General features: G+C 49.6%; 1 protein-coding gene across 6 annotated transcripts in view; it reads right to left on the reverse strand.

Annotated features, from left to right (window-relative positions):
- Positions 1 to 24,027, reverse strand: part of LOC124472491 (partitioning defective 3 homolog) — a 77,574-nt gene extending 53,547 nt beyond the window's left edge. For 2 of the 6 annotated variants that reach the window (XM_047027368.1, XM_047027365.1), the window contains exons 1-11: positions 23,591 to 24,027; positions 22,406 to 22,489; positions 19,650 to 19,775; positions 17,184 to 17,566; positions 14,578 to 14,717; positions 14,030 to 14,158; positions 12,031 to 12,066; positions 9,164 to 9,217; positions 5,541 to 5,729; positions 5,199 to 5,369; positions 2,883 to 3,033 (exon numbers count right to left, since the gene is read on the reverse strand). In XM_047027368.1, coding sequence (XP_046883324.1) covers positions 2,883 to 3,033; positions 5,199 to 5,369; positions 5,541 to 5,729; positions 9,164 to 9,217; positions 12,031 to 12,066; positions 14,030 to 14,158; positions 14,578 to 14,717; positions 17,184 to 17,566; positions 19,650 to 19,775; positions 22,406 to 22,485 — 1,459 coding nt within the window. In that variant the 5' untranslated portion in view covers positions 22,486 to 22,489; positions 23,591 to 24,027. Of the gene's footprint in view, positions 1 to 2,882; positions 3,034 to 5,198; positions 5,370 to 5,540; positions 5,742 to 9,163; positions 9,218 to 12,030; positions 12,067 to 14,029; positions 14,159 to 14,577; positions 14,718 to 17,183; positions 17,567 to 19,649; positions 19,776 to 22,405; positions 22,490 to 23,590 lie in introns of all 6 variants that reach the window. The other 4 variants (XM_047027366.1, XM_047027367.1, XM_047027370.1 and 1 more) reach the window with 4 other exon arrangements.
- Between the last annotated feature and the right edge of the window lie 253 nt (positions 24,028 to 24,280).

A 24,280-nucleotide genomic window follows, 5' to 3' on the forward strand; every position in this document is an offset into this window, starting at 1 on the left:
CCACAACCAGCGCAGGTCAGCTGACAATGGAACAAAAGCCCTGGTCTCTTGAAGAGAAGCCTAGACTTGAGCAAAAAACCAATTTTCAGAGACTTTTATTCCGGGAGAGCACTGGAGAATGCTCAGGAGGAGGAAGGAGGAGTTAATGGCTAAGAGGTTAGGGAGACAGGCGGCTGAAATGAAATCAAAGGTAAGAATAATTGGGTGAGAGATTCCATTTCTTCTCTTTTCTTCTTTCTTATCGCGGCCCATCTATTTGCATAATTAGCATAAAAGGGAAGAAGTCAATTACATTCTGTCCACTCCTGTGTGAGAATGAGAGCGGATAAAAAAAATACAAAAAAAAAATAAAAAATCGAACCGATTCTCTCATGGTCGCCGTGGCAACCAAACACATGAGGGATCGATCTGGGGAACGTTTTGGTGCCACAATGAGCTGATATCACCTGCACTGGTGTGTGTGAGTGTGACAGTGTGACTGTGTGTGTGAGTGTGACAGTGCGACGGTGTGTGTGAGACAGTGCGACGGTGTGTGTGTGTGATTGTGTGTGAGTGTGACTGTGTGTGTGAGTGTGACGGTGTGTGTGTGTGTGTGTGAGTGTGAATATCACCTGAGCAGGTACTGGAGCTTAAACCTTGTAGCCTGCACTGGTAAATCTGTAAGAACATGTCTACGTTGTCATGACACCCGAGATAGCGCAACAAGGACGGCGGCTTTCATGTGTGTTTGTCCACTGACACAAGGACCCTCCTGAGGTGTCTGCACGCCTGCCCGCTCCAAATCCATCACACGGCCAGCTGCTGCACAGGAACGACCAACACAGAAGAAGAAACAAGACCGTTTCTACGGCGACAAAACGAGGCTTCCGTTTTCCGTCTGCGCGGGGCAGTTCTGTGGGCGTATGTGAAGCCCACAAATAAATACTGAACTCGTGGACATGACTGAGGAGTGGGGAGAAGTTGGCACTACAGTTTCATTTGTTTTGATCACGTCATCTGCCACCAGGCCTCTTCTCTGTATCTCTGTACAGAAAACGGACACGAGTTACGGCAAAATCCTACCTATAAACTGTCCAACTTCCACATCGCTTTTTGAAGAGGAGGAATATTTTCACAGATTGTTTGGCAGACAAGGACAACGCAGACTGATGGACTCATGAACACCCACACAACTGTGTCAGTTCAGCGCACACACACACACACAACTGTGTCAGTTCAGCGCACACACACACTTTCCGACTGAGCAAACAGACTACAGCCAGTTTATACCTGACTGAAAGCCAGGCTGTGACAGTGTAGGAAGTTCAGTTACACCGAGATTCCGGCTGCTTCCACACGGAGACGGTATCTAACGAGTACAAAACTCACTGAGGAAAAGCACATTTGAGATCCCAACCCCCCCGGTCAAACTGAAGGTCAACACGTCAGCACGTGGGTACAGGTCATGGAATCACTTAAGTCAAATAAATATTCTCCAGCAGTTTCTGCGTGCCTGAGGAAGATGAAGCGTGCCTGAAGTGGAGGGGGTGAGACACCCTAAGAAGGAACAGCTGGAGGAAGGTGATTGGTGGTTGGTGCTTAAGGCTGTTGACTGACTGAGCGTGGTGGTTTGGTTGTGGCTGGGATGTCAGAGTCTCCCACCTACCTCTCCACTGTTTGTCAGTCAGTGGTCACACGTTCTGCCACACACACACTAGATGTGCAAATACCAGCACACACCCGCACACACACACACACTCCTACACATGTGTAAACACCAGCCCACACACACATCCACACACACTTTTACTAAACCTCACTTCACTAAACCTCACAGGGTTGGCCTGAGGCACTGAAAGACGAGACAGAATCAAAGTAGAGAGCTGAGGGACTCTCTCTTCCTTTCTCCCCCCCTCTCCTTCTCTCTCTCCCCCTCTCCCCCTCCCCCTCTCCCTCCCTCCCTCCCTCCCTCCCTCCCTCCCCCCATCTCTCCCTCTCTCCCCCTCTCTCCCTCTCCAACACACATCAATCACTACAAAGGGGCCCCAGCTCTTTACTGTAAGTCAGATTCTATTTTCCCACAGCTCCTCTTAGAGACATTAGTAACTAAATTACACACACACACCCACACACCCACACACACACACACAAACAGACAGAAACACAGCAGTGAAGTTTAAGTGAAAGTCAGAGCACTGGTGTGCAGTCACTCTATATCCTGTGTTGACAAACCTGAACGTCTCACATCATATAATCCACTGGAACAACACAACGGGAACCCCATCTGGAGACTGTGTTTGGGTGTGTGTGTGTGTGTGTGTTTGGGTGTGTGTGTGAAAGTATGCATGTCTGATAGTGTGTGTGAAAGTATGTGTGTATTGTTCTTAGAGCACTCTTACAGTGTTCTTAGTGTTGTTACAGACACCAGGTAGGGTACAAACATTTTAATTGCAAAACTGAATAATACACATTTGACACGATTGTGTAGCCCAGTTCACCTCATTGACAGTGTGGATGCAGGGGGTGGGAGTGTGAATATGGGCATCCATCGTTTGATGGAAATGTTTTTTAGTTTATGCCACATTTAAGTGATTCCTCTCAGTTGGTCGGCTGTACAGTATATCCTAGTGTTGGATGTACAGTACGATATTGATGTATTGTATTCTATTGTTTGACGTACAGTATGGTATAGTGTTTGACGTACAGTATGGTACATTGATGTACAGTATGGTACAGTGACGTACAGTATGGTATAGTGTTTGATGTACAGTATGGTACAGTGATGTACAGTATGGTACAGTGACGTACAGTATGGTATAGTGTTTGATGTACAGTATGGTACAGTGATGTACAGTGTTTGATGTACAGTACAGTACATATGGGTGTGGCCTGTGCAGTCTCACCCATCATGCGGCCCACCAGGCCCTGCCTGGGCATCAGGTTGTCGTCCAAGCCCTCAATCCCCCCGTACAGGGAGTGGGAGATACGTCGCTCGTGGTCGTCCAGAGACGTGTTCAGGGTCTGCTGGGGCCCCAGAGGACCGCCCGGGGAGTCCTGTCAAACGCACCCAGGAAGAGGAGGGAGGGGGAATGAACAGAGGGACATTCGTTAAGCACATTGATGATAACGTCCTCGGTTAAGTCGCTACCATCACGCTACCTTTAACGGTAGCCAGCGAGGCTAACGTCCCTGGTTAAGTCGCTACCATCATGCTACGTCTAACGGTAGCCAGCGAGGCTAACGTCCCCAACCACAGAAACCAGCATGAATGAGACAGGCACGAGACCAGCATCATGCTAACGATACTGCCAGCGCTAAAGGACAGATAAATGAGCATAGATTTCCAATAGCAGTTAGCGGTCCCCGCGGCTAGCTTCCCCTCCTGAGGCGAGCAGCTGACATTTCCCTCTGGGCCCTGTGTGACATTCACTTGTTTACTGGACAAATAGGCCATTCGCTGGCCCTGTCACCTTTAAACACACACCCCTGAGATGGCAAGGAAGTGGGGGATGTAGGAGTGTGTGTGTGTATGTGTGTGTATGTGTGTGTGTGTATGTGTGTGTGTGTGTATGTGCACTTCCATGTTGTTTGTTATTAGAGGCTCCTTGGGCATTGATTAAAACTATTGATTTTCTATAGTTCCTGCATTCCTCGGTTTAAGATGATGACCGGGTTTGACACGTGGATTACCGTCTTCAACAACACTGGATGGTGAAAGATAACCCAACACACACATCTACACACCGGAATCAATAACAAGTGCAATCAACAAACCGTCCCTTAATTCAACGAACTGCAATACATAACCAACCAGAAACACGGTTCAAGATACCTGCAACCAAATACGAAATAATCATGAACCAGCTCGTCTCACTGAGGGAAGCACCGGCTGAAGTTTGGACGCCCTCACAGGTAGGGGAATTTAAGAGTGTGTAAAGGGGATTTGTGAGTAGATATTGAGTTAAAAAAATATAATTAACTGCCTGTCATACTAAACCTGTGCCTCTCTCCCTCTCTCCATCTTCCAAACAAGTCTGAAAAAAATAAAATAGTAATAGAAAACAGCATTTAAATCCTCGTCCCCACCCTGGGAGAAGTCTGAGTCTAGCATGCACACCACCAGTTGAGGACGCCCTCCAGTCCTTCTCAGCTGAGACAGATATCTGAGCACCTCCCTGGACCCTCACAGCCTCCTGTAGCAGAGCTGTCTGGACCACCCCTGGTCCCCTCTCACAGCAGTCTCACTCCGCCAAACCTCCTCCGCTCCCGCATTCAATTACCCTGCTGCACCATGGGAAATCAGCGGGCTGACAAGCAGGGCAAGGGGAGGAGGGGGTGGGCGTTGGGGGGAGGTACCAGAGGCGTACACGACTGCCACCCTGACTCGCCGTATGTTTACCCCGCTAGACTGCTCAGAGAGTACGCCGTCACGACACACACTTCTCCGTCCTCTGGAGGCACTGGAGGTCTGGAGTGTGTGGCGTTGAAAGGTGTGTGTGCCGTCTGATAGTGGAGAAAATCTCAGATGCCCTTGGGGCATGTCGTGAGAACCACTGCGACAGACCACTGGTTGTTTCATCACAGCCTCAACTGGATATTGCTCGGGAAATCGCTCGGGAAAACGCACTGGATATCGCTCGGGATATCGCTCGGGATGGACAAGTGATTCTGATCACTTCCCAAAAATATCACGTGAATGTATTTCACATTGTGAACTGACATGAGAGAGAAGAAAAATGTGATATGTGACCACTGTTAGGCATTACTGCCAAAATCAAATAACATGCAGAAAACAAAGTAAGATTATTACGAAAGCTTTACTCTTTAATTTGGTTTATTTAAAAAAAAGCACACGCAAAATATGAACAGTTAGTAAATGAGGTGTCTTGGCAGTAAAGGATGAGTGAGAGGATGAAGATGAGTGAGAGGATGAAGATGAGTGAGAGGATGAAGATGAGTGAGAGGATGAAGATGAGTGAGAGGATGAAGATGAGTGAGAGGATGAATGAGAGTAATGATGAATCTCGCTCAATGCAGGCTCCCCAACCTTCACACATAGACGCCCTGAGGGTGAGAGACAGGTTTTAACAGACACACAGACAGACAGACAGACACACACACACACAGGCGTTAGTCCAATCATCTCATCCCACTTTTACACGACAGACACGACCCTCGTCCAATCGTCATCCCCGTTGTTTTGGTGTAGTCACGGTTACCTCGTGGCGTTTCGTGACCCTCCTGGCGATGATCAGCTGGATCATGCCGCGCTTGTTGCCCTCCGTCGACATGGACTTGCGTAGCGTCTCCATGGCGTCCTGGTTGGTCTTCCCTAGCAATGACTCACCGTTGATGGCGATGAGCTGGTCGTTAACCCTCAGCCTGCCATCCTGAAATTGCATAAAAAATACTTCTTTGTCATACCTATTCCCACAGGCTTGGTGGTGACACATTCATTCAATGCGACATACAAAATTGTGTGTGTACTAAGTGCAGAGTGGGATGCAACAAGAACAGGAAGTGCACCAGGATAGGAAGTGTGACCAGAACAGGAAGCTCACCTTGCAGGCGGCGCCTCCGTTGATGATGGACTTGACGAAGATGCCCAGGTCGGCGTGGTTCTCCTTGGAGCGGTTGCCCTTGACGCTGACCCCCAGCCCTGCGGAGCCCGAGTCACTCAGGGGGATCTCGAAGGTCAGGAACTCCCTGGTCCCATCTGGGGTCAAGACCAGCTCGTCCTCCTCCAGCTGCTGGAGACACACCTGCAGCTGTTACCTCACAGGAGTTACCTCACAGCTGTTACCTCACAGGTGTTACCTCACAGCTGTTACCTCACAGGTGTCACCTCACAGCTGTTACCTTACACCTGTTACCTCACAGGTGTCACCTCACAGGTGTCACCTCACAGGTGTCACCTCAAAGTTGTCACCTCAAAGCTGTCACCTCACACCTGTTACCTCACACCTGTCACCTCACAGGTGTTACCTCACAGCTGTTACCTCACAGCTGTTACCTCACAGGTGTTACCTCAGCCTCTTACTGTCTGTCGTTACTGGGATGGAGACGGAAGGGAGACAGAAGGGGGGGGTTCAAACCTGGGACCTATTGTTCTCCAGTAAAATGCTATCTTTGGTGTTGGAGACTTTGTCTCTATCGTAAGCGTCGTAGCAGTAAAGTGAGGGACTGAAGTCAGCACAGCTGCTGTTAATGGTTTCAGTGTTAAGCAAAGCCAGCCACATGCTGTTCTACTTCCATTGAAATAGCTCTTTAAAAAAGTGACATTGTTAAAACACTCGCAGCTGACTGAAAACGGGTCCAGCTTCAGCTGCCGAGACGTAGAACACGAACAAGGAACCTACAGAGCGTGGATCCAGCCTATCAAACCTCTTTTCTACTCGCCCTGTCAATCACTGGCCCTACACACATACACGCTACTGTCCAGTCCACAAGCTCGTAGTTCAACAGTCTAAAACCTAAAAATGTATTTTATCAGTATTTGAATTACACTCTACTTCTACCTGGGTGAAGTGACGCATCTACAGTCCTTCACCCTGTACCACAGGTGTCTGTAAAACTGCAGCACAATAAAAGCCTTTCTCTCGTTTCCTTGTTCCAGGACAGCTGTCCCTTGTTAGTAGCGATGCGCTTGCTGCCAATTATGAGCATGCCTAATGAATTCAATCATAATCAGGCTCTGTGTCACACAGTCATTAGCTTTCATTGTTTACTAAGAGCGATTGAATTACTGTGTGCCAAAAAAGGAAGGGGGGGAGGAATGTAGGGTTTTGACAAAGAGGGGTGGAGGGGTTGAGTGTGTGAAAGAGGAGAGTGAAAAGTGGGAGAAAATGAAAGGGAGAAAGAGGAGAGAAGGGGGAGAAGGGGAGGGCGGGGTTACAGTCGAAGAAACATGCAGGAAATAAGAGAGAAATAAATTCACGCGAAGCCAAATAATAGCGCTGAAACAGGAGCTGCCATTGCAGCACTCACAAATCCCTTCATTCAGAGACCTTGGTATTCACAGCCAGCCAGCCAACCTTTAGGGAGGACAGGAATCTATAGGGCACCTTTCTCACTCCTCAATCTCGACCCCTCCACCTCTCTCCACCCCCTCTCTCCATGCCCCCTTCACCTACCCCCACCTCCACACCATCCCACTGAATAGCATAGCACCTGAAGCGATTAGCTCCAGCTAGCCTCCGCCACCCCCCCCCCCCCCCCCCCCCCCCCCCCCCCCCCCCCCCCCCCCCCTGCACCAACCTGTCAATTTGATGCCATCTGAGGGAGGGAAAAAAAAGAAAAGTCACTTGCCTGGAATTAAAAGCGTGGAGAGGGAAGGAGGGAGGGAGGGCCGGGGGAGGTAAAGGAGGGGAGGCAGTGAAGGATGTAATTGCCGGAGGGAGTCCATGCGTGCGGAGCATTGTTGGCTGCCTGGTGAGCCCCCCGTCTTTCTCTTTCTCCCTATCCCTCCTTTTCTTTCCCTCTATCCCTTTCTCTCTCTCCCTCTCTCCTTCCCTCTGTCCCTTTCTCTCTATCCCTCACCCTTCCTCCCTCCCTTTCTCTCCCTAAATTCTATTCCTCCGTCTCTCTCGTTACTTCTCCCCCCCCCCGCTCTCTCAGAGCCTTTTGGAGGCCGCATGCCGATAGACCATGAATATCAAACACCTGCAGGATTGACAGAACTCTGGACAAAAACAGAGAGAGAGAGAGAAAGACAGAGAGAGAGAGAGAGGGCACAGAATGAAGCGCACACACACACCTGCACAGCCTCGCACACACACACAGTGTGAAGTCAGTCAGGCCCTATTGTACTCTAAGGCAATGACTGAAGGGTGTGTGACCGGCGGCAACAGTAACTCATAGTAACTCAGTGATTAAGCTTCATAGGTTTGCATGGCAGCAACCACAGTTTAGTGATGTGGATACTGCAGGCAATGTTACCTCAGCGGTTAAGAACATATGTTCTGAATATTAAACCACTTTTAATGTACCTAACTGTGTACAGTACGCGGTGCATCTTACAGATTTACTTACACGCCCGCACAGAAACACATCCTTACCTTCTAGACCCCTCTCCCTACATCCCCATCCATCCCTCCCTCTCTTCCTCCCCCTCTCCCTACATCCCCATCCATCCATCCATCCATCTATCCATCCCTTCCTCCCCATCCATCCATCCTTCAGTGTTTACAGTCCATGTTCAGCCATCCCCAGCATCTGCTCCCAGGCTCTGTGCTAGCATGGGGAACAGGTGGCAGCTTGAAACATGGCTTTAATTAAACCAGAAGAGCTTGTTCTGGGCAGGAGAATAGCCCCTCTGATTGACTCATACATGGCTGTGTTCAGAGACATGAATGCTGCCTCGCAGCTGCACGGGGACCCAGGAATAGCACAGCGCGCGTAGCATGGCCGCCACAATTACTCATTGTGCTGAAGTTAGCTTAGCGCGGTCGCTACGCAATCCGTTATGCGTTAGTGTGGTGGAGTGGACTGTGTGCGTGGATGGATGGGGGGGTGGAGGGGGGTTGGAGGGGGGAGGGTTTGGCAAGATGTTACTGCTGTAACTAGTGCTGCTGATGGCTTTTCAGTTTTAACTGGTGTGAAGGTGCCAGCCTCAGTGAGACTGATGGACTGAACAGAGAAACAGGAAGTTCCTGCGTCTCAAACTGGACCAACCCAGCTGGGGATGAAACGACTGGCACAGCCTGTGGAGCTCTGCTCTGCAGGGGCTACAAAAGGGACCTAAAACCAAAGTGTGTGTGTGTTAAACTTAAGTGACACATGTATTGCAGGTATTGCACTTATTAAATGCCATGGAACTAGCCCTAACCCCAGGCCCAATCCTTAACCCCAACCTCAGAAATGGCCACAGCCCCAACCCTAACACCAGGCCTAACCCTAGCCCTAACACCAGGTCTAACCCTAGTCCTAACACCAGGCCTAACCCTAACCCTAGTCCTAACACCAGGCCTAACCCTAACCCTAGCCTTAACACCAGGTCTAACCCTAACCCTAGCCTTAACACCAGGTCTAACCCTAACCCTAGCCCTAACACCAGGCCTAACCATGACCCAGCTTCTTTCATATTTTTCTATGGTCTGACAAGCGTCACAGCTGTGCTTGATCTTGATTGGTTGCAGCCCAGTGATGTCATACCGCAGGTGTCCCTGCATGGGAGAGGGGTTACCTCAGACAGCCAGGGGGCGCTCCTCGTCGACCCCGCCCTCCTCAGACCTGCAAGCTGAAGAGGAACAGTCAGACCACCGGTTAAACCCCCCGTAAAGACCCCCTCCATCCCTCTACCCACCAGAACAGACCCCCTCCATCCCTCTACCCACCAGAACAGACCCCCTCCATCCCTCTACCCACCAGAACAGACCCCCTCCATCCCTCTACCCACCAGAACAGACCCCCTCCATCCCTCTACCCATCAGAACAGACCCCCTCCATCCCTCTACCCACCAGAACAGACCCCCTCCATCCCTCTACCCACCAGAACAGACCCCCTCCATCCCTCTACCCACCAGAACAGACCCCCTCCATCCCTCTACCCACCAGAACAGACCCCCTCCATCCCTCTACCCACCAGAACAGACCCCCTCCATCACTCTACCCACCAGAACAGACCCCTCCATCCCTCTACCCACCAGAACAGACCCCCTCCATCACTCTACCCACCAGAACAGACCCCTCCATCCCTCTACCCACCAAATCCTCCCCCAAAGCCTCTACCTATCCTAGTAGCCCCCCCCCCCCCTCTCCACCAGCCCAACTCCCCCCCCCCTCCACACACCCAAAACATCTCCCAGGCTCCCCCACACACACCCTCACACACTTCCCAACCAAACTCTTGCCTCAGCATAAAACAAACAGAATTCATCCCCTCTCCCCTCTCCCCCTCACTACCCCACCCCTCCCTCCCCCCTGCCCATTGTGACCAACATAACATGCCAACATGCCAACACTGAACAAGCATCAGCACCCTTGTGTGTCATTACAACTGCATAGTGATAGTGCTCGGCTTTCTGTTCAAACTGTTGGAGTGCAACTCATCTGCTCCCTTTAGTCAATAGAATAGATCACTCCAGATTTATCTCTCTCTCCCTCCATCCCTCTCTCTGTCAGGCCCTTTCCCTGTTATCCCTCTCTTTCTCTCTCTCTGTCAGGCCCTCTCCCTCCATCTCTCCCTCTCTCTCTCTCTGGCCCTCTCCCTGTTATCCCTCTATCTCTCCATCCCCATCATCCCTCTATCCCTCTCTCGATCCCTACCTATAGAATTATAGAACCTGTATCCCAGCCCGTATATAGCATCTATACCCCAGTCTGTATATAGCATCTATACCCCAGTCTGTATATAACATCTATACCCCAGTCTGTATATAGCATCTATACCCCAGTCTGTATATAGCATCTATACCCCAGTCTGTATATAGCATCTATACCCCAGCCTGTATATAACATCTATACCCCAGCCTGTATATAACATCTATACCCCAGCCTGTGCTCCAGTCTGTGCTCCAGTCTGTGCTCCAGTCTGTGCTCCAGCTTCACAGCCTGGCACCCTCCCTGCCGAGGAGAGAAGTGCACTTGTGTTGAGGAGTTGTTTGGAACAAGGCTCCTAACAAGAGGGAACATCTGCTGGCTATAATTGAGCCAATTATGGGATAGAGGGACAATATGCCGGGAAAAAGAAAATAAAAGATTCACTGGGAGAGTAAAAGAAAAGAGAGAAGAAAAGAGGAAAAACAGAGGAGAGATTGCGTAATATCCAAGGTGTATTTTTTGGATTCCGTTTGTCGTTAAAGCATCTCATTCAACTTCAGTAAACGTTCGAAAAAAGCCTAAAATAAAAGGGGAAAAGACAGGGGGGGAGGTGGGGGCGAGAATACAAATCTAACACTCCTTTCCCGGAGGGAAAGATTCTACCAACAACAGTTAGGAAACTGAAGTGATGGATATTTTCCTGGAGAACAGGACCACCATGAAGCACCCCTCATCCTTCTATATTTAGCTGCTGCTGGGCTGATGGAGGCATTCAGAGTGGACATGCCAGCTGGGATCATTATAACAAACTCCATTACCCACAATGCACCACGGTGTCCCCTGTTAGGGAAGCATGCATGCAGCCAGCAAATATCCACCCGGGCTGAAATTAACCGGCCAATTAAGCATTGCGATGGTTGACGGACATGGTTAGAGTCTAATGGGTGCAGTTCATGCTGGTGTACAAGCAGCCCCAGTTCTTCCCACAAACACAGATATAGGGTGTCACTCCTCATTGGTCAGTTAATGTAAGTAAATGAACCTTTGTGATGTTTTGAATAGAGACAAATTGACATTTAAACTGCCTTCTGTTCAAGAGACATTGAAAAGTCTGGCTAAAGTTCCCCATGTTACTGAAACCGTGGCAGAATAACCCCGTTACTCAATCAGGGAAGGCCTTTCAAGGCCCTGGCAGCCAATCCACTACCTTATGGCACATTCAAGCTAATGACATTTACTTGCTAGCAGTCCACACATGGACCTCAGTGTTTACGCACGCTAGATGAATAGCTAAGGGTTTCGCAATAGGGCTACACCCATATAGGGCTACTGTTTACCCACTGGTAACCACAGCCAGATCAACAGAGACAGGGCAATCTGGCTCCCAGCATGCATCAGGAGCCAGGATGCTAGTTGAAAGCAGGGGTGGTGGTGGTGGTGGTGGTAGGGCAGGTGTGTGGTGAGCGGGGGTGAGGTGGGTATGGGCCCAGAGAGCGGAGCACAGGTAACAGGTGTTCAATGGGCGGAGCACAGGTAACAGGTGTTCAGTTCAGTGGGTGGAGCACAGGTAACAGGTGTTCAATGGGCGGAGCACAGGTAACAGGTGTTCAGTTCAGTGGGCGGAGCACAGGTAACAGGTGTTCAATAGGCAGAACACAGGTAACAGGTGTTCAATGGGCAGAGCACGGGTAACAGGTGTTCAGTTCAGTGGGCGGAGCACAGGTAACAGGTGTTCAGTTCAGTGGGTGGAGCACAGGTAACAGGTGTTCAGTTCAGTGGGCGGAGTCTTACTGTATCTCCCGGGCTTTGCATCACGGGCTCTGTGGTCTGGAGGAGGAAGGGATAGAAGAACGGAAAATTAGTAAACAGAAGAAAACAGTTCAATGTGATCCTGTCAGCATGGCACATGAGTGTAGACTGGAGACCAGGACTCTCTGTAGTGTGAGCGAGCAGGAGGATCTACGACCCTGCTGGTCAGGATGAGCAGGGGATGCAGCGGAGGGGTTCCAACCTACAAACGCACGGCGCGCGGATCGAAACAACGCGGAAACTTCCCGAACGGAACGCTCGAGCGCGTGCGTATTCCGTCTGGGAAACACAAATGGAGGATCTCCCGAGAGCCAAGAACATGCTAAGGAAATGGTACCTCTAACCCGCAAACCACCCACTTCTAATTAGCTTACAACCATAGTCAATATCCACCTTAAAGCCCGGGTATCCCATGACAATGCCTTCGCTAGATCACTGCTCGGCCGATACCGCCGTTAAGCTGTCTCCTGGCATTTGTTACAGCTAGAGGGGAATAAATCCTAACTTGGAACTGAATGACAGTTCATTAAAACACACCAAACCATCCCAGACCTGTCACTAATCTGGACCAGAGTCTCTACTTTAATCTAAAGATGCGTTATCGATCAGGAAGCGTCTCGTAAACATCTACCACATCTAACTGGGCCCCTGAGTGTCAGCCCGACCAATCACACGTCAGCTTCCTCCCCGTAGCAATGCCCCTCACCAATCAGATGAGCCGGTTTGATTAAGATCGGTCGATGGTAGCGGGGCTGGGACGTACTAATGGTTCAGCTTCTTTTGGGGGTGTGGGGCGGTCTATCTTTATGACAACCGGGGGGGAGATTTAAGTGCAGCCTGTCGCTATTACTCAGTAAAACGTTCGATAGCAGGGGTGTTTAAACGCCGTGGCTGACTGTCTTGAGATGCTGGAGTCCCTGCTGTGTGTGTGTGTGTGTGTGTGTGTGTGTGTGTGTGATTTAGAGGTCACTAACAGCATCAGTCATTTACTCCATTTTCATAAACACCTTCGGCCTGTCATACATTCTGCCTTGTCAGGCATCGTATGCTGGTGAAACACCGTGACATTACTCAACCACATTATAACTGTCAATTAGCCAGCAAGTTAGTTTCTCCCAGATGTTCATTAAAGTAATGCAAAATGTAAAACAAAATGTAAGCAGACTAAATTAAAAAATGCTCATCGAGCCTCATGAAACCTGAGCTAAGCGACGGAGAAGAAATCCTCTACCAGACATCTTCCACAGAAACATCTGGATAGGTGATAAACACACATGATGGATGGACTTCTGCATTCTCAGTGCTGTTCTAACGGCATTCCTAACAACACACACACACACACACGCAGGACTGCGGAATGTGCGGGAGGTGATTGATATTCTACAGGACTGTGGTTTTCACTTTGGTCCTACCTGCCCAGCACCTGCTCATTCTGCCATACATCAATCTAGCCAATCAAGAGAGGAGAAGGAGAGAGAGGGAGGAACAAAGTGGGAGGGAGTGAAGAGGGGAGTGGAGGGACATACTGAGAGAGTGAGAGGGGAGACAGAGTTAGAGCAAGAGAGAAAAACAGCAAGAAAGAGTGTGGGAAAGAAAGAAAGAAAGAAAGAAAGTAAGAAAGAAAGAAAGAAAGAGAGAGAGAGGAAGAGAGAGAAAATGTGTGAGACAGAGAAAGGCAGAAAGAACACAAGAAAAATAATTTCCAGAGAGGAATGTTGAAGCAGGATCCTAAAGAGGAAGTCAGACCTGGAGGCTAAACATCAATCTGCTGCGTGATTGGCCCACCGTGGAGACACGCACGCACACACACACACACACGCACGCGCACACAGACACACAAGCACACAGACAGACACACGCACACATACACAGCCCTGCGTGTTAGTCCAGTCATGAAACTTTGTATGGATACACTGGGATGAGAGGAGGATTAGAGCACACAGGGAGAATGGAAAAGTATTATTAACACACACACACACACCACTTCACGAGGCATGAAGGCCTCCTCCTGGCGCAGGATGACCAGTCCCACCGCCCCGCCCATGGGCGTGGCCCGGAGCTGAGCCACCGCCTCCTCCTGCGTCCTCCCAGTCAGGTCCACCCCGTTCACCTGGAGACACGTGAGACAGGTTTAGAGTCAGACAGGTGAGACAGGGTTAGAGTCAGACAGGGTTAGAGTCAGACAGGGTTAGAGTCAGGCAGGTGAAACAAAGTTAGAGTCAGACAGGGTTAGAGTCAGACAGGTGAGACAGGGTTAGAGTCAGACAGGTGAGACAGGGTTAGAGTCAGACAGGTCAGACAAGTTAGAGTCAGACAAGATTAGAATCAGACAGGTGAGACAGTTTCAGAGTCAGACAAGTGAGACAGGGTTAGAGTCAGACAGGTGAGACAGGGTTAGAGTCAGACAAGTTAAAGTCAGACAGGGTTAGAGTCAGACAGGTGAGACAGTGTTTGAGTCAGAAATGTGAGACAGGGTTAGAGTCAGACAGGTGAGACAGGGTTAGAGTCAGTGGGGGTCGGTGTGCTTGCCTCTAGCAGACGGTCTCCAGCCTTGAGGCGGCCATCTTGGATGGCTGCCCCGTGGGGCAGGATGTTCTTCACGTAGATGGGGGCGGAGCCTCCGATGGGCACGTCACGAGAGGTGATGCTGAACCCCAGACCCTCAGGACCTGGGGGAGGAGGAGAGGATGAAAGGGAGGGGGTGAAAGGAGGGGAGAGACAGTGTGTTGGGACACACACACAGACACAGTCAGATCAAGAAGCAGAACATACAGGGTATCTAATCCCCTGGTCTGGCAGTGAGAACAGAACAGTGGACTGAAACACGAGCAGAACGCTAAACCCCTCCCACTCAGGTCCCTCCAAATCCTTCCTCAGCCAATCAGCCGGCCTCCCAGAGAGAGGTGTGCGTTACACTTCCTGGTAGGCTGAGTGTTCCAGAGTTTCAAATGGAGTCAGAGATCGTTAGGACTTCCATTAGCTTGATTGATACATACCTGTCTACTCTGCTACAATGAGGATTTAGATTACTAACAGATTGGGTTTAATCCCCTGGGGGTTATATCCCGGACATGCAGGATTTAAACTACCGAGTGGTTCAAGAGATGATCCTTCACTGAAGTTAGATAATTGACTTGTCTGAGGCGATCTTTTTTTACATTTACGTTCATTTCTTTTACTTTCATTTCTCCTTTATTTGATCCTCACACGGACTGAAACACTTCCAGAAAAAGCCTTTAGTAGCGATTGAATTAAAAAACTATGAAATTCACACCAACACAACAACAAAAAAACAGCCGCACCCACCGTCTACAGATTAATCTGTTTCAGGGGTCGCCCCTTCGGGGTTACCGTGGAGATTTAACTGTCTGTGTCGATACCTAAACAAGCCCTGTGTTGATCTCTCCCTGAAGCAAGGTCCATTAAGGCCTGTTCACACCAAGGACGATAACGAGAACTATAACAAGACCTGTATTTCCACAACCACAGCACCAACCTCGGTGGTTAGAATCTCCGCAATGTCGTCTGCCTTTTGAAATACATGGGTTAAGAAAAAGATTATGGGGGGAAAAAAGTTTCGAAAGTGATTCCAACGATAGCCGTGTAGTTATTGTTGTGCTGTATACCGATTCTTAAAACTAGCCTATATCTAGTTATAGTTCTCGTTAGCCCGTCCAACAACAGCAAACTAATAGATAAGGAGCGTGAAACTGTGTGTCTGAGTGCTGGAGTTAGGGGCTCCATGCCTAGGACATCCATGAATACACGGCCCATATCCCAGTCATGTCATACCAGACCAACATCAAACCTCACACACACCAGAACCCTGGTTTACAGACCAACATCACACCTCACACACACACCAGAATCCTGGTTTACAGACCAACATCACACCTCACACACACCAGAACCCTGGTTTACAGACCAACATCACGCCTCACACACAGCAGAACCCTGGTTTACAGACCAACATCACACCTCACACACACCAGAACCCTGGTTTACAGACCAACATCACGCCTCACACACAGCAGAACCCTGGTTTACAGACCAACATCACACCTCACACACACAGCAGAACCCTGGTTTACAGACCAACATCACACCTCACACACACAGCAGAACCCTGGTTTACAGACCAACATCACACCTCACACACAGCAGAACCCTGGTTTACAGACCAACATCACGCCTCACACACAGCAGAACCCTGGTTTACAGACCAACATCACACCTCACACACACAGCAGAACCCTGGTTTACAGACCAACATCACACCTCACACACACAGCAGAACCCTGGTTTACAGACCAACATCACACCTCACACACACAGCAGAACACACTGGCTGGATCCAGGAGCAGCCGCTGCTTAGCAACAAGCCCTCTGGTCCCTGTGGAGATGGACTGGCACACACACACACACACACACACACCTGGTGTGGGGTTGGCACGGAGCCTATGCCAACCATCTCCACCGCTGTCAGTCACAGAAGCACTCCTGAGACCTACCTCACTGTGTGTGTTAGTGTGTGTCTGTGTGTGTGTGTGTCTGTGTGCGTGTGTGTTGGGTATTTGTGTTTATGTGTGTGCGTTATAAACACAAACAAGCCCTCCTTTAATATCTCATACCAAACACGCCTCTTTCCAGCATCAAGACCAAAACAATCATTTATTTATTGGACTTGAAGACATAAGCTCGCTAACATTTAGATCTAAAAAGGCTGTTTAAACTGGACTGCCATGAAATATGGGCAGATGAGATGAAGACACACAGAGGAAACACCCAGACAAACCTACAGAACCCAGAACTCAGATCAAGAGATGGTTCTAGAATACGTGCCCGGCTTCCGTCTCCAGGGTTCTGTGACTCTGGGCTCTTCCTGACTACCAGGTCTAAACCCAGTCTGTCCACCCCACACAGCTAACGTGTCAGTGTTCATTAGACACCAGGAGTGTTCATTTGACTAGCGTTTCCAGAGTGGTCCACTCTCGTGAGATGAATTTAGCACCCCAAAAGCAATTTGAAAATGTATTTGCAGAACCCCAGATGAACCCAAGGACAGCCTCAAGACACCACCTCCTCCCCCTCCCCCCTCCCCTCCTCCCCCCCCAGGTAGGAACCAAACCACCAACCTTTCTTCAGCTGAATGTTCAGCCTCCGCCCGACCTTCTTCGCGTACCCTCCGGTGGGGGTGGAGCTTAGGATCTTCTGCGGCGAGGGGGCGTGGCCTGTGGGCGGCTTGCCCATGGAGGGCGGCGGGGGGGACTGGGCGTTGGGGGTCAGGGGGGGCCCATGGCGGGATATCCTCTGGGGGGTGTGGTCCAGGCTGGAGGCGGGGGTGCCCCCGGCCCGCTCGCTGGCCAGGGACTCGGGGCTGAAGCGTCCGGAGGAGGAGGGGGGGTGCGGGGGGCGCTCGGTCTGGGACAGCTGCTCGTAGTGGTTCTTCATGGGGGAGGGCACAACGTGGAACATGATGACGGGGGAACGCATCGCCTGGCGGAACATGTTCTGGGCTCTGGAGGGGGAGGAGGGAGGGAAGGGAGGGGGAGGGAGGAGTACAGGGGAGAGGGGTGGGGTAGAGGGGAGAGCGGGGGCAGAGGGAAGGGGAGGAGTAGAGGCGTGAGAACAGGCTTAGTGAACACCACATACACAAAACACACACACACTAACACACAGACAAGTACTGTAGGCGCACAAAGACACAGACAAAAACACCCACTAACACATGTACACACCAAAAACACACACATACAAATACCTGTGAGAACACACACACACACACACATTCACCCACCTACGCTTTACAACAATAATGGACTCTTAGAGTAACAATGGGCCAGCTTTAGAGCAGGCTTGACAGTTTAAACACATCATCCTTCTAATGGCTACAGAAGCCTTCTCTACACTATAGGAGGATTGGAGAAAATCCTTTTAAAACCCCTTAACTATGAGGTACAGTACAGTATGTGGAATGTGGAATAGAAATCTCTACTGGTTGTCAACTTGCTGAAGCGTGAGGCTTGTTAGCAGCACCTGTTACAATAAAGTTGACTTGGTCGTTCGAACACGTCCAATCCTCCCCAACAGCTGAAGAGACAACACAGAATTCCGGAACTCTCCCTCTCTCCCTGTCTCCCTGTCTCCCTTGCTCTCTCTCTCCCTCTCTGTCTGTCTCCTTCTCTCTCTTTCTCCCTTGCTCTCCCTCTCTCTCTGTTTCTCTCTCCCTCTCTCTCTGTCTCTGAGGGAGGGAGAGAGAGAGGGAGCCCCCCCCCCCCTCTCTTTCTCTGTCTCCCTCTCTCTCTTTCTCTCCCTCTCTGTCGCTATTCCCTGACGTTGCCAGCCAGAGATAACATTCCCCTGAAGGTTAGATTCAGTTCTCAACCCGGCTCCTTTACAGTTCCAGGCGAGATGGAGGGGCAGGCTAGGTGTAATCTATCCTCAGTCCCAGGCTACGGGGGAAATATAAATATACTGCAGATGGGTTTGCACACAGGATAGGCAGAAACGCCCGCATCCCCATCACTTGCTGAATAAATCCAAGGCTTCTTTGACGATACGGCCTACTTCTAGATTTTCCCCGTCTGAATCGAGGGGAACGCTGTATAAAGTAACCGGGGCTGAGATTAAATCACAGAACTGGAACGATACTTGACATTCCAGACATCCAGATAGTGTACATTGTACACGAGATGCATGCTGATAATATTTTGTTCTATCTGCATGTTGTACATGTACCTGTGTGTGTGTGTGTGTGTGTGTGCTTGTACAACAAACAGCACCTCTTCATTTGAATATTGCATGAGCACCAGCGTGTTTGTGCTGACATGCAGCATGTAGGTGCAGCAGCTTCATCAGACGCCCCAGCGGGTTCTGCAGACTGGGAACCTGCTGAGGTGAAACTGCTGCACCTACATGCCTGCAAGAACACAAGCACCCTGTATACAGCTCCTACAGAGAGGAGGAGGAGGAGGAGGAGAAGAGTAGGATGAGGTAGCCTTGCATGCTGCTTACAGCTCCTACAGAGGAGGAGGGGAGGTAGGGGAGCAAGAAGCTGTTAGGGTTCTGGTTGAAGGGACTGGAGAGAGAGAGGGAAGGGAAGAGGAGGATGAGAGACAGCAAGCGAGAGGAGAGCTGAAAAGCAGAAGCTATGGAGTATTTTAGGACACAATAGGTATGCGTTTATCTGGAAGAGAGAGGGAGGGGGGGTGAGTGGATGTCTCTGGTCATAGAGAGGAGAGAAGCAGGGTTAGAGTCGCGTTACACCAGAGAGCTAAGCTAAGAAAGAAGAAGCAGCCAAGAGTCTAACAGGCAAACACAAATACACGAGGAGGGTTAGCGTGGCGGCTAACGCAGCATACCTACAATACATGGGAAGGGTTAGCATGGCGGCTAACAGCAGCAGAGCATCATGCGTTCGATGCAGACGGCTGAGGTATGCCAGGGCATGGAGACGAGACGAGGAGGCAAAGAAAGGCAGAGGCAGAGAGACTACTAGCCTAAAGAGGAGAGGAAGAGAGAGGGGGCGGAGGTCGGGGGCGAGGATGGGAGGAGGAGGTGAGGGGGGCGGAGCATGGGGCCCCTCCAGTAAGACGGCTTACTGTTCGAAGCGGATGTTGCGCAGGTCTCCGTTGTTGATGCGGACGATGCAGTCGTTCTCGTGGAACAGGCCCAGCTGCTCAGCCTTGCCCCCATGCTCCAGGCGCTTAACCAACAGCCCCAGAGTCCTGGAACAACCACAACACCGTGGGAGGGGGGGGAGGAAGGGTTATAATGTTTTAAGTCATTGTTTACATTTTTTATGACTATTTTCCTGTCGCAGATTTTGCAATCTGTCTACTGTGCCTTATGTTCAGCTATTGGATTGATGTTGTATACGTACGTTGTGTTTTATCAATTATTATTTTTGCATTTGACATGAGTTTGAGTGTCTGTGTGTCTGTGTGTGTGTGGCAGGGGGGGTACACTTTATAAATCATGGTAAAACCAGAGAGTAGGCAGGCTAACAGCAACATTAGCAGAAGTTACATTAGCGACGCTAAAGACGCCAAACCACACGCCAAAAAAACGAGAGACTTAGATCATTCTCCATCCACCCTCGACCACTCCGATGAAAACAACAGCTGGAACGCACGCCAGCCTGTGTGTTCGCCAGTAAACCATCACAGCCAGAAAGGTTTCCACTCATACTGGGAGATGTGAAAGGTGCTCACGTCTGCCAGCCTATTAAACCCCTCGTCCCACACGCTCGTACGAGGAAGTGGGTGATGTTGTTATTGTTCTTCTTCTTCTTCTGCAGGTGTTCTACCATTCCATCCCCCTCACCTACTACTCCACCCCCTCCGGCTCACCTCCTTATGCATGCCAAACACACACAAACGCACACACACACACACACACACAGTAACAGAGTGGGAGGATTTGGGAAAAGTGCTGCTCTGTCACATTCAGGGCTGCAGACTTGTCAACTGTGACTGGTGCTGGAAGTAATCTCCATGGTAAACCTGCTTAGGCCGTCCACACTGAGGCCCCTCACACACACACACACACACACACACACACACCATCTGACTGCTGACTCCACCTGAACATCCAGATTAGACCAGGAAGGCCTACCATACTGATGTACCATCTAGTATGCTGCTGCACTAACATGCGACTCTACAGCACAGGTAGGGAGAGGGGTCAAAACTCTTAGTAACTCAGTCTCAGATTTCCCCTCCAATTTACCTTTATGATGGGAAACTATTTTGCATTTGTTTTACTATTTGAACCTACATATTGCATATTTTAGGTTCACATACGATAGGAAAACACCCAAATGCCATGGACTAATGTGCTAAAAGAGAGAAAAAACTAAAAACTAAAACATAAGAGCCATGACTGCATTCGATCGTTGCACTAGGCTCACGAAACAACGAGGATATGCCGTATCCTTTCTAAAACCACACTTCAAATATATATCATATTGATTGCTGATACCATACAGCCATTTACAAAATGGCCACAGCTTGCAGTCTTAAAGTTTCAGACCTGGGGAGATGTAGTGCATGCAGATGATAAGCTTCTCTGTGACTTCCTCCACGAGGCCCCAGCTGAACTCAAGGGCTTACAGCTCACATGAATGCAAAGACCCAAAAGTTCGAGAGCACAGCGAAAGTTCACCGACTAACTCCCTGATTGCTTCCGATGAGATGTAACACAATGCAATCCTTTATGAGAGCTTTTCCCAATGATAAATAAGTTCTGCATTTTAATCTTGCGATAACATTTGCCCATGACATTTCCTCAATAAAAGAAAAGGGCTTTATGAATGTGCTTTTACTTTGATTAAGTTGGCAGGCAGAAAACCGTGATAAGATTTGGTTCTTCGACTCTCGACGTCTGCCAGACAAACTGACGTTTTACAAAACGATGAAAAACAGCAATTCTCATACGTGACCTAGTGTCATGAGAAAGAAGATCTGTTTTAAGAGATCCACTAACAAGAGAAAAGTGTGATTCAAGCAGTGTCGGCTCTGGGTTTTTGCCATGTCGACAACTGGAACAGACTTATCCAACCCATACGACCACACATTTTGAAGTATACACAAATCTCAAAAACAGGCCACATTCTTGAGCAGGTTATCCCTTTAACGCGACCTGTGTAAACATTCCGTAAAGCCTGATTCTGGATAAGTCTGAAACGCCCTCCCTCCCACCTCTTCACACTGGGAGAATGTGGTACAACTGTTCAGTAGAAGGTCTTCATCATATAAACCACTGAAGACAGCAACCATGGAGAAAAACAACAGTCACCTGCAAACACTAAGCGACCATGATTGATCACTGTAAAGTGGCAAATGGCTTCATGATGTGAACACAAACTCCACATGTATGGGCTGTGGTATGTCTGTGAGTAAGTGGGGAGGGGGGTGTGTGTGTGTGTGTGTGTGTGTGTAGACGCTACTTTGGCACATGAGTAGAGGACACAAAGTGTGTGTGTACGCGTGTCCCACGGACAGCCCCCCCACCTCCTCCCCCCTCCCCTCCCTCTCTCCCTCCCCCTCAGTATCAGAGCATACACAGCATGAGGGGCCGGTGGTGAGGGCTATACCTGCTCTCTCCCTCCTTGCCCCCTGCCATCCTCCCTCCCTCCTCCTCCCCCCTCCTCCCTCCTCCTCCCCATCCACCTATCAAGAGTTTCACAGTGTGAGCAAAGGGGCTTTACCAGCGATCCCAACTCCTTATCCCACTCACTCCTCCTCTCCTCCCCCTCCCCCCATTCCCATCTCCTTCCCTTTGCCCCCCCTCTTCTTCCTCCTCTCCCTGCCCTGCCCCCCCCCCCCTCCCCCCAGCAGTAGCAGTGGGGCGTTACCTGCGGTCCCTGGCACTGAAAGGCACTACGTGGATCCCCAGGGGCCCACCGTCGTTGGACACTTCCACCAGCTTCACCATGTCACTGGGAGACAGTGAGGGATGGAGAGGAGGTGAGAGGGTGGACGCACGGGGGGATCAAAACAACAGGAAATGAGAAGAGGAGGAAAGAGGGAGAGAAGGAGGGAGGGGGGAATAACAACAAATAGAGAAAGGAGGAATGAATAAAACACGTGTGTGTGTGTGTTCGGTGTGTGTGTGTTATGAGAAGGAAAGGCCAGGGATTGGCATGTGCTGCAGCTTCTGAAGACATCCCTAACGGATGTGTCAGGATTCTCAGAGGGTCGCCAGGGGAAACAGCAGCTTGGAACACAGGGCTTCACATTCTAGAATGGAATCCTGATCCCGGCCAATTACAAGGCATCTCTACACATAGGTTCTATACTTCAGTATCTCTGCTCTTATTGCGACTTCTACCTTTGTCATAATATCCACTCTGATATGAATATGATAAATAGATATAATTTGCTCTTTTGTTAGGATAATTATGCTTATTTGGACAATTATGTGTATAAGAAAGCCATCCACACAAAGCAGGAATTATATTATTTAAAATACTGTACCTGCATAAAAGACTGAAAGCATGCAGGAGAGATAGGGAAAATCAAAATTATAGGTCTATTGATAATAATACGAATACTACAAATGCTATTTAAGATGCACAATTGTATATACAAAGAATGCAGCTCAAAGTGTTGTACATTAAAATCACCAAGGTTACTATCACCATGGACATAAACCAAGTCAGTGAGATGGTTACCAATAGAGAGACTTGTGTAGTTCAGTTCCACCAATCACATTTAAGCAATGAACAGTGGTTTTAAGACAGATTTTCTCCAAACCTGCATTGAATGACATCTACTGGATCAACAAACATTTCTTACAAATTCATTCAAACACTGAACACAAAACTGAAGGTCTCCCTAGATACCTGTGAAAAAAAAGTTGTTTCGCAAAATGAAATGTCGAATATCTGAAAAAATAATTATAATTATACCTGGAAAAAATACTATTTAATAAAATGGGAATAGTACAGTTAAGTTGATCAGACACCATTAGGGTTAAGACATGACGGTTAGAAGAGACTTCCAAGGCAGGGAGGACAGCTTGCGATTGGACAACTTACTCTAGTGACCTCACGGGGGTGTGGTCTATACAGGAGTCAGCTCGGCCAATCGGTTCGATGCGTCCGTTCTCTTCTTCCCGTCCCTCCACCTCCTCCTGGAAACCAGACAGACAAACGCATCAAGATTATTTCATTGTTATTCAATTTACAGTAAAACTAGGTTCCTGGCCTCTTACAGGAACACACACACAGACACACACACACACACAGACACACGTACGCACACTGCAAAGACAAAACGTCATAATCCTAACCGGTTGGACAGTCTCCTCCATATAATAGCGCATTAGCATCTGCCGCTAACCTGATAGAAAGGCCACGCAGACCTGGCATGTGCTGGTCTACTGCTCATGGCTGAACCCTCCAGGACCAGAACACCAGGCTGGCCCAGTAATACCTCCAGGACCAGAACACCAGGCTGGACCAGTACTACCTCCAGGACCAGAACACCAGGCTGGCCCAGTACTACCTCCAGGACCAGAGCACCAGGCAGGCCCCAGTACTACCTCCAGGACCAGAGCACCAGGCAGGCCCAGTACTACCTCCAGGACCAGAGCACCAGGCAGGCCCAGTACTACCTCCAGGACCTTGTCTACAGACCCTGGGTCTGAGGCGTGTGATCATGTCTGTCTGTCCACTTGAGCTCCAGGGGAGGGGGGTAAGAAAGGAGGAAATGGGGAGGTAATAAAG

The sequence above is a fragment of the Hypomesus transpacificus genome, chromosome 10 (genome assembly GCF_021917145.1).
Source record: "Hypomesus transpacificus isolate Combined female chromosome 10, fHypTra1, whole genome shotgun sequence".
NCBI lineage: Eukaryota > Metazoa > Chordata > Actinopteri > Osmeriformes > Osmeridae > Hypomesus > Hypomesus transpacificus.